The following is a 12,932-nucleotide window of genomic DNA, read 5'->3' on the forward strand; positions in this document are numbered from 1 at the left end:
AGTGTGATTTTGAAGGACTTTTTAATCTTGGGCCAGAACAAATACACATGATCTAAAGAGTACTAGTCTTCTACTTTAAGGAAAACCTGGAAATAGCTTGGCCCAGGCTGATTTTATACTTTAAAATTAACTGGCAACATGGAATACCGATCCATAATGCACAATTTTTTTATTTAAAGCTGATGTTCCAGTGTGATTTTGAAGGACTTTTTCATATTGTGCCAGACCAAATACACATGATCTGAAGAGTACTAGTCTTCTTCTTCAAGGAAAACCTGGAATTAGCCTGGCCTGAGCTGATTTTATACTTTAAAATTAACTGGCAACATGGCCTACCGATCCATAATGCACAAAAAAATGTAATATAAAGCTGATGTTCTAGTGTGATTTTGAAGGACTTTTTAATCTTGGGCCAGAACAAATACACATGATCTAAAGAGTACTAGTCTTCTACTTTAAGGAAAACCTGGAATTAGCCTGGCCCGAGCTGATTTTATACTTTAAAATGAACTGGCTACATGGTATAACGAGCCATAAAGCACAATTTTTTTTATGTAAAGCTGATGTTCTAGTGTGATTTTGAAGGACTTTTTCATATTGGGCCAGACCAAATACACATGATCTAAAGAGTACTAGTCTTCTACTTTAAGGAAATTTGGGGATTTGCCTGGCCCGAGCTGATTTTAGACTGCACAATTAATTGGCAACATGGCAGCACAAAAAAAATATTATTTAAAGCTGATATTCCAGTATGATTTTGGACTTTTTTTTCAGACCAAATACACATCAGATGAAGAGTTCTGGTATTCTCAAAATCAATGCTTTATATTCATTATTTCTGTGCAAAATGGCTTTCATGTCATGTTGCCAATTCATTTTAAAGGATAAAATCAGCTCGGGCCAGGCTAATTCCAAGTTTTCCTTAAAGTAGAAGACTAGTACTCTTCAGATCATGTGTATTTGTTCTGGCCCAAGATTAAAAAATTCTTCAGAATTGTACTGGAACAGTGGCTTTTTTGTGCAAAATGTCTCGTTATACCATGTTGCCAGTTCATTTTAAAGTATAAAATCAGCTTGGGCCAGGCTAATTCCAGGTTTTCCTTAAAGTAGAAGACTAGTACTCTTTAGATCATGTGTATTTGGTCTGGCCCAATATGAAAAAGTCCTTCAAAATCACACTGGAACATCAGCTTTACATAAAAAAATTGTGCATTATGGATCGGTATTCCATGTTGCCAGTTCATTTTAAAGTATAAAATCAGCTTGGGCCAAGCTATTTCCAGGTCTTCCTTAAAGTAGAAGACTAGTACTCTTCAGATCATGTGTATTTGGTCTGGCCCAAGATTAAAAAGTCCTTCAAAATCACACTAGAACATCAGCTTTATATTCAATTTTTTTGTGCATTATGGATCGGTAGGCCATGTTGCCAGTTAATTTTAAAGTATAAAATCAGCTTGGGCCAGGCTATTTCCAGGTTTTTCTTAAAGTAGAAGACTAGTACTCTTTAGATCATGTCTATTTGGTCTGGCCCAAGATGAAAAAGTCCTTCAAAATTACACTAGAACATCAGCTTTACATAAAAAAATTGTGCATTATGGATTGGTATGCTATGTTGCCAGTTCATTTTAAAGTATAAAATCAGCTTGGGCCAGGCTAATTCCAGGTTTTCCTCAAAGTGGGAGAGTAGTTCTCTTCATCTGATGTGTATTTGTTCTGGCCCAAGATGAAAAAGTCTTTCAAAATCACACTTGAACATCTGCCTCATATTTTTTGAGCGCAATGGCTTTTAAAATATAATTGTATTAAATATATATTTTTATTATTTATTATAATATATAATTATAAATTCAGTAGTTAAAATAAATATTTTACAATATACAATTAGCTCCGGACAGGATAATGCCAGGTTTTCTTGAAAGTAGGAGGCTAAATCTCTATTTCAGATATTTTTTACTCAGGAAATGAATGAATTACACTAGAACAGCAAATTCATGTTGTAAGTAAAACTGGAGAAAATAATTGATGAAAGGTCGTGTATATAAAATTATATTTAATAATATATTGTATATTTACATTGTTCATTAACAGCTGTACTGCTTTTCTTCATTCTATCTCCTTCAGTGTTGATCTGTGAGGTGTTTAATATAAACAGCGGGTGTTTGTGAACGCTCCCTTTAGTTCACGGTGGTTCAGTGAAGCGGCAGCTGCGAATATCAAACCAACTTCAGCCGGGGAATACGAGGCTGCGAATATCGAGCCAAACGAATCTGGAGCTGCGAATATCAAACCAACTTCAGCCTCGTAACCACAGGTGGAGTCCACCAATTTTCTCCAAATTTCTTCTGTCATTCACTCTGTTAAACTGTGTTTTTTTGCATGCTGCTGATGTAGCTGCTTTTGTTGTTGTTTTACTGTTAACAAGGCCTACACTGTTTCCAAGGGTAAATCAGATTAGTCTGTAATAAGTTAATACTTCAGATTTATTCTCCACCTTATTATTGTCAGTAAAGGTCGAGGCTCCTCGATTCCTGCTTCCTTCCCCACAGGAGGAGAAAGAGCAGCAGGTGTTTCCCTCTACTGTACCTTCATAGACCTTCACAGATATGAGTGAGCTAGCTCAAAAGACTTGCATTTCCATGTTCAGAAAAACATCACACCTCTTTACACACTCTAAATAAAGTAAGTGAGGGCTGGACAATATGATGATACATTAATTGTTGTTATAAAGCACATTGGAATGTCATTTTCTCAGTATGTTGTGGTTATCTGTAGTTACTTATGTATTTTATAACTTCAATATGTGCTTCATGAAACAATAGTTTAAGGCACAAGCTATTTGTGCCCAGGTCTAAATGACTGTGTGTACTATTACTAAAAATCTTAATAGGGAACTTTTGTTCTATGCTTTGTCATGTCGTTTGGTTCATTCATCAATATATTTTAACACAATTTAAAGCAAAACCATCAGATTCAAATTATATAAAAATTAATAGTAAGCTGTACTTTTACCAGCAAACAAGATGTTCCTAGTTATTAGGGTATAATGATCTGCTAAATGAGCTGACTCTTTCTAGCTGAGGTTTGTCCAAAGAAGGGCTGGTCAGTATATAACGTTTTTAAGAATTATTGTGAAGTGAAGACTAACACACGCTTCCTCTGATACATGTGAAATCAGCCACCGCTTCTTTTCGAGCTGCTGCTGATGCTGCATTGCCGAGCAGCCAGCACGCTCGGAGGAAAGCGCAGCGACGGACGCCACCCTAGGAGTGATGTGGGGAGAGAACGCCATCTACCCACCCAGAGTGAGCAAGGCCAATTGTGCTCCCTCTGAGTGCCGGCAGCTGATGGCAAAGCTGCATGAGCGGAGATTCAAACCTGCGACGCCCCGCTCATAGTGGCAGCGCTTTAGGCCGCTGGACCACTCGGTGCCTAGACAAAACATTTTAATGAACTTTGTTTTTAATATCAGAATTTCAGCGTTAATCAGTGCCTATTAGGCAATGTTAAAAATAAGTGTTATTTTAAGGTTGCTTTTCTAAAAATGTAATGTATTCAATGTTCTTTGCTATCAGATGTGTAATTGCATTGATCTGATTTTAATCATTACTTCAATGCCATCAAATTAAACTTATTATAAAATAGCAGTTATTTCTGGGTCTATATAAAGAATGTCCATACACAAATAGTTATTGTGACAGGCCTATTTGTGGCATGTTATTTTTGTGGTATTGCCAACCCTTACTCACAATCTTTAAAATTAAGTTTGTGTCTTGATTTAAACGAATAGTGGGTGTTTTTGTTTAATAAGGACTAAATATGACTCAGTTTGAAGTGTTCTATTAATAATGCACCAAAGATTGCCAGCTTAAAGTCCATCTGTTAAACACCACAAGACTGTGGACTGTAGAACATGGGTGAAATGGGAAAAACCCCGGTGTGAATGAATGAATGGAAGGCTTAATGTATTTAAAGCCTCTCTCAGCCATATGTGTGTGTAGTGTTGTCTGTACTCCATGCTGGTGTTTATTGCGAATCTTGGATTACTGCTCGTTTATTAATGACCCACCAGCTGACGACTGAGAGGGGCACACAAACAATAGATGCCGGGGCAGTTGTAGTCTATTATGCTGGTGATTGTTGCAGTATAGGACGTATAGGCTTTTTCATTACGTGAGACAAAACAAACCAGCATTGCCACGACAACGATTGCTGTTTGGTTTCCAGGTGATGGTGGCATCAGTAATTTCGTCTCCCCCCACTCTCTCTCTCTCTCTCTCTGTCTCTGTCTCTGTGGGATTACCCTTGGTTACTGCAGTCAGTGGAGGACCTTTAAACCCCGATGCTCTTGGTGAACCTGAAGAATTTGACTTCTCCACTCTTGTTCTATTGTGTTGCGGCTTTGCCCTCTTCACTGTTTGGAGAAGTAAACGTGTCAGCCCTCACTTTGATCAGAGTTCACACTTGCTAATGTTTGGCCTTCTTTGCATAATTTAAGCTGCTCCACTGAGCCTTAATGAAAGGCTTCATTGTGTGCTCTGTGCATTAAAGGGCTCATATCATGGAAAAGCAGAATTGTTAAGAAATTGGTGTGTTTTTTAAAGCTTTATTTAAAAACTTAAACTCCTAGCTTTTGGATGGTTAAATACTTGAGGGAAGAGAGGTCTGCTCAAAGGTCTCATTCCGCTAAAATCCACTTTTTCTTGTTCTTTGTGAAATTCTATAGGTCTCTCTGAGTTATATATGCATGCTGCACATGAAACTGTTACTCACCGTGTCTACGTCAACTCGTGAATTCATGTCCTCGTCCACCTTGGCTCATGACCACCCACAGGCAACGCAGAAGCCAGCCAGGCTCATCTCGTCAGAAAGGAGCTAACAGCGTTAGGAATAGTATGGCAATTCGTTCCTGTTATTTGTGATTTTCCTGCATATATTAAATATGTCGGCAAGTATTGGTTTAAAATATTGGCCATATTGACTGATTTACAAAAAAATTATTGACAAATACAATAGGCCGATATAATTCCAGTGTCATTGTATATCCCTACAGCAAATGCAGAGCAAAACCTTTTTTCTTTAATTGGATGCCATTAAATTTCGTGTCAACGAGAGCTGAGTGTCTCTCTTGTGATTACATTGGCAATCTTGGGGGATCATGCACCTTCAGCCAGTAAAGCACACATTGTATGTTTTAAACTGGCTTTATTTATAATATATGCTGGGTCACAAAAGGAGATTTATAGCTTTATTATGCATGATTTCCTTTTTTTATTCCTTGTTTAACCAATGCCAAATTATGGAAATTATTCAGCATGTTTGCAAATATTCACCTATTTCAGTTTAACCCATTTATGCTGACTCTATAAGGATTGTTTCAGGCTGACTGCTTTTTGAATGAGGGACAATAAAAGACGGTCAATCAGAGTCATTTGCATATATTGGCCTTAAAGGCACAGTAACGGAAATGGTCTGTTTATATCTAAAGGATAGAGAGGTTGGAAATGAAAAAAATGGTTACAAATGAATGGCAAGTTATTCTGAGTCAGAGAATGAAAATGCTAAAAGTGGACAAAAGGAAGGACAAAAAATAGAATTTCGGCTTAATGTTCTTGTTCCCTTTTTCTTTTGCTAGACCAAGTAGCTCAGCTGCTGAGTATAGATTACCAGAGCTGAGCTCTCTAGGTAGCAGCTGGGTCCCCATCATACTGGTCTTTAAGAGGGGCTTTCCTTGAGGAAACAGGGGGTGGGGGGGTCCTGAAGGACACCATTGAGCGTCCCGGGTCTCTTGGCCCCGCTAATTGTGTGTGTGTGTGTGTGTGTGTGTGTGTGTGTGCCTGGGGGGCAGGGGAAGCCCTAATGAAAATAACTGACAGGTTAATTAAGCACACACACAAAGACGAATCTATCAACAAAGGGAGGCCACAATAAGAAAGGAGGGGTTTCTCTATCAGGACTGACAGAGAGGGGTGATTTTGGGACCCATGTGTAAGCCACTGGTGCATGCACTCAACCATTAACACACACGCATGTGCCACGTGCTGACTCCCGTCTGCGGGTGACGCGAAGGAGCCCGTCGGGACATGTGTGGAGCAGTGATCCTCTTAGGCGATTACGGAGCCTGCGCTGAATGACCTGCATGAGGAGCATGTGGGCGCTGCCCTCCGCTCATCCCCCTCCGTGTTTACTCTCCAGGCCACTCACGCCAGCGTCTCCGCGTTTAATTAAAATCCCAAATCTGGACTGTAGCTCATGCAGACGTTCATTATCGCAGGATTACAACATTAGCACTCATTGTAGTCTGAGTGGCATGCATGCTGCCTCATCTGTTCAGTAAAAGTCAAGAAAGTCTGGCGTTCTGCTCTCTCAAGGGGCTTACGTGGTTCTGTCCTGTTTTAGAGCAAGACGAAAATGAGTAGGTTTAGTCTGTTACAGATACTGGCCGTGTGCGAGTTGACTAAAGTGGATTTTCTGTAGAGGATCTCCACTGACAGCGGGAGGTTGTGTTAGATTGTATGGGATCCTATATCTGGTAATGGTGTCCTGACTGGAAGGACCATTTTATGCTGAATCCATGCTAAACATCATCTTGTACAATCCAACATGATTTAATGCATTGAAATAAGATGTTAAAGCAAGAATGCCTTTGAAATACGTGTACATTGTCAGATGTAAAAAAAAAACTGAAGTAATAACAGTGGGTGATGAAGAATAAGTAGAGACTAAAAAGAGAAGTCGGGGCAGGGGGGGAAAACAAGACTACAGCTCCTATTAAAAATACTCCTAAGCCTATCCCCTAATAACATGCAAATCAAACCTAGACTATAGCTAACATAATTGTGAACGGTCAAATCGGAATTCATGCATCTTTTTGCTTTTATGTATGCGCTACATGCTTCTCTATTGTACCCAGACATCTCTTGGTGCAGCTGTCAAGCTATAGCTGTAAAAACAGCAAAAGCAAACCGCCAGACCTTTTTTCTCCTCCTCGACCTGAACATTTACTTCAGACCAGCTGTTTGCTCTACATTTGAGCAAAAGATGCTCCACATATGAGCTGCTAACACATCTATTTCACCATTGTAAAGGGTCTCAAATATGACGTTTTCTGTTGTTTGGGAAGAAGTGACATTTATACACGTATCAATGTGCGCATGCGAGATGTTTTAGAGACAAGATTCGTTCACATTACACACAGATAGAGGTCACTAACATTTGTGAATGTGAACCATCAAGACGGCCAAATCTGATCTGATTAAAAAAAACGTATTTGAGCAATGTGGCTTGTAAAGTAAAAACACTACTTGTGAGAACTGCAGAACACTGCTTAATTAGTCATATTTGTGTTAAGTTGTGCAATATTACTCTACTGCATCAGTCAACATTTTTCTTTCACTTTCACTGACAGTTTTGTATCTGTCAGCTTGTCCAGAAAAGTGTGTTTTTTAGTAGTGGCTCAAAGCATGCATTCCACTTCCTGACAGCAGGGGGAGCCCAGGAGTAAGATGTTCTTTTTCAAAATGGTCAATACAATTAAATATGCATGGATCAACCCTGATGCCAATTCACTATCTTTTTGCAGATTGCTGTTTGTTTTATTTCATTAGACACATTGGGTTGTATTATGTAAATCTGTATAAATGAAGAGACTAATGGTTTATGCTCTACTATAAAGAATGTACTTTTGTATTTATGCTGTGAAAAATATCATCAGGAAATGTCATAAACCTACAATAGCCTTATGATTCATGAGTATTAAAATGGAGAAGGAAACTCCAGACACCATTTATGATCATGTAGTGAAAACTGCCAGAGCTGTGCTCTTTCTCAGCGGGAGTCGCCCTGTGTGGCTGAGCATTGTGGCCGTTACTGACAGACACTTTCCGCTCGCCCTGACCGTTGGCTCTTGAATGGAGGCTGGCATTTTTCTGTGCTGAGGTCCTGCCCCGCTTGTGAGGCAGGAATGCCCCCACTGTAAGTGTGCCTGTGTGTTTGTGTGTGAGAGAGCCCTCTGGAGAATTTAGCGGCGTCCTGCCCAAGGCATCAGGTCGTGGCATGGCCTTTACACTGCCCACTTGACCAGCTGCGACATAAACTGAAGTTTTGTTTTATTCTCCACTTTTTTTTCCCTCTCCACCCCGTTTTCCTCTGCTGCATGACATTTAGTGGGCTTGAAGCTCAACACCAACCCAACAGACTGAAAAACAGCCTTTGAGACTCCATTGTGTCCACCCCCATCCTGGACTCATAATTCTCTCTCTGTCAGACTCTCTCTCTCACACACACTCTCACGCTCTTTCTCACTTGCTCTTATGCTCTCTCTCACACTCTGACTCTTTCTCTCTCACTCTTTTCTTTCTTCTTTCGTTCTCTGTGACTTTTTATCTTTTTTATCCCTATTTTGTTCTGTCTACATTAGAAGTGTACAATATGGACCAAAAATGCAATGTGCAATATATCGATATTGATGTGGAACATAGTAAATAAATTAGGTTTTTTAACTCCTTAAAGGGTTTTCTTCTTAAAGGCACTCGGCTTGGCGGCAGTCATTTTAAAATAAGAAGTAGTTTGGTGTGTGCAATCACTCTCTGTGGACCTCTACATCACTCTGCCTCCAGCCTAGTTATGTCACATGATCACAGTCTGCAGTGTAAAGAGCTCTCTCTGCTGCTACACCCAGGTAATACAGTGTGAGTTATTTACAGCTTTTATTTCAGTTCTTTTTCTGTTTCTATGTTGCTATGAGAACTTGTACAGAATTTTCCCACAGAAAATGAATTAGTCAGGGTGGTGGGCAACAGCCTTGCAACAGCAGTTCTCAAACATAGCAGAGAGACAGAGAGCCATGACACATGACACAGTAGCCTTGATAAGAAACTTTAAGAAGTGAATTGCATATAGCTTAATGAAACAGAATAGGCCTATGTGGGCAAATTATGGGCAATTGTTGTCAAGATGCCTATTGCCCTAACTATAAAGAGTTGTGGTGAACCCTGTTTATATACTATATATACAGACCAGTTCAGTTTCTGAATCAGTTTCTCTGATTGTTCTATTTAAAGGTATATGTTTGAGTAAAATGATCATTGTTGTTTTATTCTAGAAACTTCGGACAACATTTCTCCCAAATTCCAAATACAAATATTGTCATTAAGAGCATTTATGTGCAGAAAATGAGAAATGGTTAAAAAAAAGATGCAGAGCTTTCAGACCTCAAAAATGCAAAGAAAACATGTTCATATTCATTAAGTTTTAGGGGTTCAGAAATCAATGTTTGGTGGAATAACCCTGGTTTTTAATCACAGTTTTTAATGCGTCTTCGCATGTTCTCCTCCACCAGTCTTACACACTGCTTTTGGATAACTTTGTGCCACTACTGGTTCCAAAATTCAAGCAGTTCTGCTTGGTTTGATGGCTTGTGATCTTGCAGCTTCCTCTTGATTATATTCCAGAGGTTTTTAATTGGGTTAAATTAAAGAAACTCATAATTTTTAGATGATATCATCAGTCTTTTTGTGTTTTGTTAATGCAATAGTGTTTATTACTGTGGGCTTAAGCCCCTGTTTCATGTGAACCTGCTTGGTAATGTGTGTGTGTGTGTGTGTGTGTGTGTGTGTGTGTGTGTGGATGTGTGTGTGTGTGTGTGTGTGGATGTGTGTGCAAGTGTGTAAAGTGTGTAACAATAGGAGCATTGTAAACGGCTGGCCCGGACCGGCAGGGTTAGGTCTGTGCTCAGCTGAGCCTCTTCATTATTCAGCCCCCTCGTCGCTCACCCCTCCTTCTTCTCTCCCTTCATCTCTCTCTCTCTCTCTCTCTCTCTCTCTCTCTCTCTCTTCTCCTCCTCCTCCTCCTCCTCCTCCTCCTCTCTACATGCACTCATTCGCTGTCCCGCTCACTCACTCGTTCTCTTGCCCAGTCGCTCTGAGGACCGTGACGGGCAGCTGACCTGACGTTTGGACCGCTAGCTGTGCTGCTCTCTAGTTTGGACTGTAGTGGAGATACTGATTTGCATACAGGCTATGTGTTTACACAGACGTGTCTTCACTCATTCTCCACATGTGGGAAGGAGTCTTTTGTCTGCTTGAGCTGCTCAGGTGAGCCTGTGTTGTTTTCAGTAAGCTGTTCTTATTTTGTCTGGACTGTCGGATGATGCCATGTAGGGGTGTGTCATATCATATTGTGATAATAGTTTTTATTATTATAATAAGTAATTAAGTAATTTTTCTGGAAAGTCTATTTTTAAATGTTTTGCTGTCTACTGTAAACCTGTAACGGTTTTATTTTTGTAGTGTTTTGTTTGAAGTTTATTTTCTGCATTCTCCTCTTTTGTTTTGTGGTATTTTTGTGTTACATTATTTATTTTGTTAAATGTATTATTACTATTATTTTTATTATTATTTTATTTTATTATTCTTTTTTTTTTTTACATAAAATCTTATATACAAAATACACATGTACAGATTTGTTTTACTTTTACTGTATGTTTACTTTTACTGTTATGTGTATACTAAATAAAACTTTTAAGAGGTATAACATTTTGTTGCCGTAGTATCTTCTTAAAATAATATAATATTTTTCCATTGTTTCATCATAGTTCCAAGAATATCATTATTGCAGAAAAACCCTAAAATATTGCTAAATATTTCAATTTTGAAACACTTTCTGAAATTTGTGCAATATGGTTAAAAAAATATAATACCACAATATGTAAAGTTATTTTTAATGATACATAATATTTAACAGTGTTTTGACACAGACAAAATGCATCAGCAGTGGCATATTCTTCTAAATTGCCATTTAAATACTCTTCCATGCATAGTACAGATTTTCATTCTGTGTTTTTGTTAAAAACAGGACTAATTACACTCTTTTGTAATTAAATGTACAGTTAAGTCAGCATACTTTAAGCAGTAAATATACCCTTAATATGCTTTGTGAGAAAATAAGGAAATTAATTGTGATTTAGTCAAATACTGTCCTTTTTGAAGCTGCTTTATTATTTTGGATTTTTTTTTTAACATTAGGCCTTTTTTTTTATTATTGTCCCCCCATTCCCACCTACTGTGTGTGTGTGTGTGTGAGTGTGCTTGCGTGTGTGTGCGCACCCTGCTTTGTTTCCTCAGCTGTGCCGATGTTGACTGAACTGTTTTAATCCACGGGGAGGATGCAGTGTGTTTACTTTAGTTTAGTGTCTTTCTTAGAAAAATGCTTATGGTCTGTGTCTTGTGAAGTGCCTGGCTGGAATAAAACATTCACACACTGCAACACACACTGTTCTATAGCTGTTTCAGACCGCTGGGATTCCCAGTGGATGGATGGAATGACATACTTCCAGAACCACAGGAAACGGGGCTTTTCTATTGCACACTGCTGCTGCTGGTTGCATAAGAATCCTTTCTGACTGACAGACTCTGGCCAGTCATGGCCATATGGTTAAACTTTGTGGAGGCATGTTGGAGCTGTGCTGTTTGGTCACACACATTCTTCAGTAAACCCACAGTGTGTGTACGTAGAACAGACTTGAGTGTGTGATTTCAGGCTGGGTTGGCTACACACACTGATAGAACCCCCTCTTTCTCTCTTTCACTGGCTGATTCTTGCTCTTGTGTTGTGTTTCAGAATGAAGAGGTAAAGCGCTCCTGATCACAGTGATGGCAGTGCAGGCTAGCCTACAGGTAAGATATATTTTTTAGCAATTTCTCAAAAAATCAAATGCGAAATAAGGCAATGTTATGATGAGAAAAATGACAAGAGGAAGTCCCTTAAACATGCAGTATACTTTATGACGACAGAGCTATCATTAGACACAATGCCTTCACTTTTGTCCGTATTGTACTGTTTTTTTCTTGACAGAGACTCTACTAGGGCTGTACAATATATAGTTTCAGCATTGTCATCACATAAACAATAGTCCCATTACACAGGGTTTGTAAGGTCATGAAAAACCTGGAAAAGTCATGGAATTTCAAAAGAGCAATTTCCAGGCCTGGATAAGTTTTGGAAAAATAAAAATACCCAGAAGGTTTTGGACAAGTCATGGAAATTTGCAATCTACTAACCGCTGTTTTTTTGAGCGATCAATGCAGAAAAGCTATTTTGACCTACCAAATACTTCATCTCAGAGTTTGTTCAGTAATTTAGCCTTACACAATGGAGCTTTGTACTGCTCTGATTTCTTATTATTTATCTACCATAAGTAAAAAATATATTCTTTAATTTTACTCAAATTCTGTATCTACAAATTTCGTTCTTAACATAACAACATGTTTTGATAATTTACTTCTAGTGAAATCTGGTGAACATGTACATTGCTGAAATATAAATTATAGCAATCCAATGTCTGTTTCTCCAGTATTGTGCAGTCCTACTCTGTACTAAGGAAAACATGTCAAATCAACAACGCTGTTGAGACAAGATTGAACAGTTAACCATGTCATGAATGCCACACCTACAAATTTGTTCTTTTGTAGTTGGGTTGGACTGGCTTGGACAGAACATTGGCAAAAATCCCATTTGAGTAATAGAAACTGTGTCACACAACCAACAATTTTGTTTAAGATACAAATTCTTTAATACGTAGACATTGCAATCCAGCTTACAACTAATTAAGCAATGTAAAAATAAATGTAAAAAAATATGCTAGTTTGAAGAGCAAAGAGCAGACTCCCATCAGAAGAATTCTGGAGATGTTCTATTAAACACAGTGAGGTTTTACAAGTGCCTAAACCTTTTGCACAGTACTGTACATGACAGAATGCTTTCCAGATGATGTTTTGTGTTTGTTAGATGGATTTGAAGGTTTCTCTTAAATTCACACATGCTCATTATTGAGGTCACACACTAATGAGTTATGAGGCCTAGTCAAGTCCATTTCATCCTAAAGGTGTTATTGGTTGGGATTGGGGTCAGGGCTCAGCTTTCCGTTCGTTGAACCC

At 38.6% G+C, this 12,932-nt stretch overlaps 1 protein-coding gene across 2 annotated transcripts in view; it reads left to right on the top strand.

The window, feature by feature from the left end:
• gas2l3 (growth arrest-specific 2 like 3) overlaps nucleotides 1-12,932 on the top strand; it is a 42,221-nt gene that overhangs the window by 3,758 nt on the left and 25,531 nt on the right. Inside the window, exons 1-2 of one of the 2 annotated variants that reach the window (XM_022671706.2) lie at nucleotides 9,861-10,091; nucleotides 11,617-11,672. In XM_022671706.2, coding sequence (XP_022527427.2) covers nucleotides 11,649-11,672 — 24 coding nt within the window. In that variant the 5' untranslated portion in view covers nucleotides 9,861-10,091; nucleotides 11,617-11,648. Of the gene's footprint in view, nucleotides 1-9,860; nucleotides 10,092-11,616; nucleotides 11,673-12,932 lie in introns of those variants that run through there. The other variant, XM_022671705.2, reaches the window with a different exon arrangement.

Source organism: Astyanax mexicanus, chromosome 2, assembly GCF_023375975.1.
Source record: "Astyanax mexicanus isolate ESR-SI-001 chromosome 2, AstMex3_surface, whole genome shotgun sequence".
In the NCBI taxonomy this organism is placed as follows: domain Eukaryota; kingdom Metazoa; phylum Chordata; class Actinopteri; order Characiformes; family Acestrorhamphidae; genus Astyanax; species Astyanax mexicanus.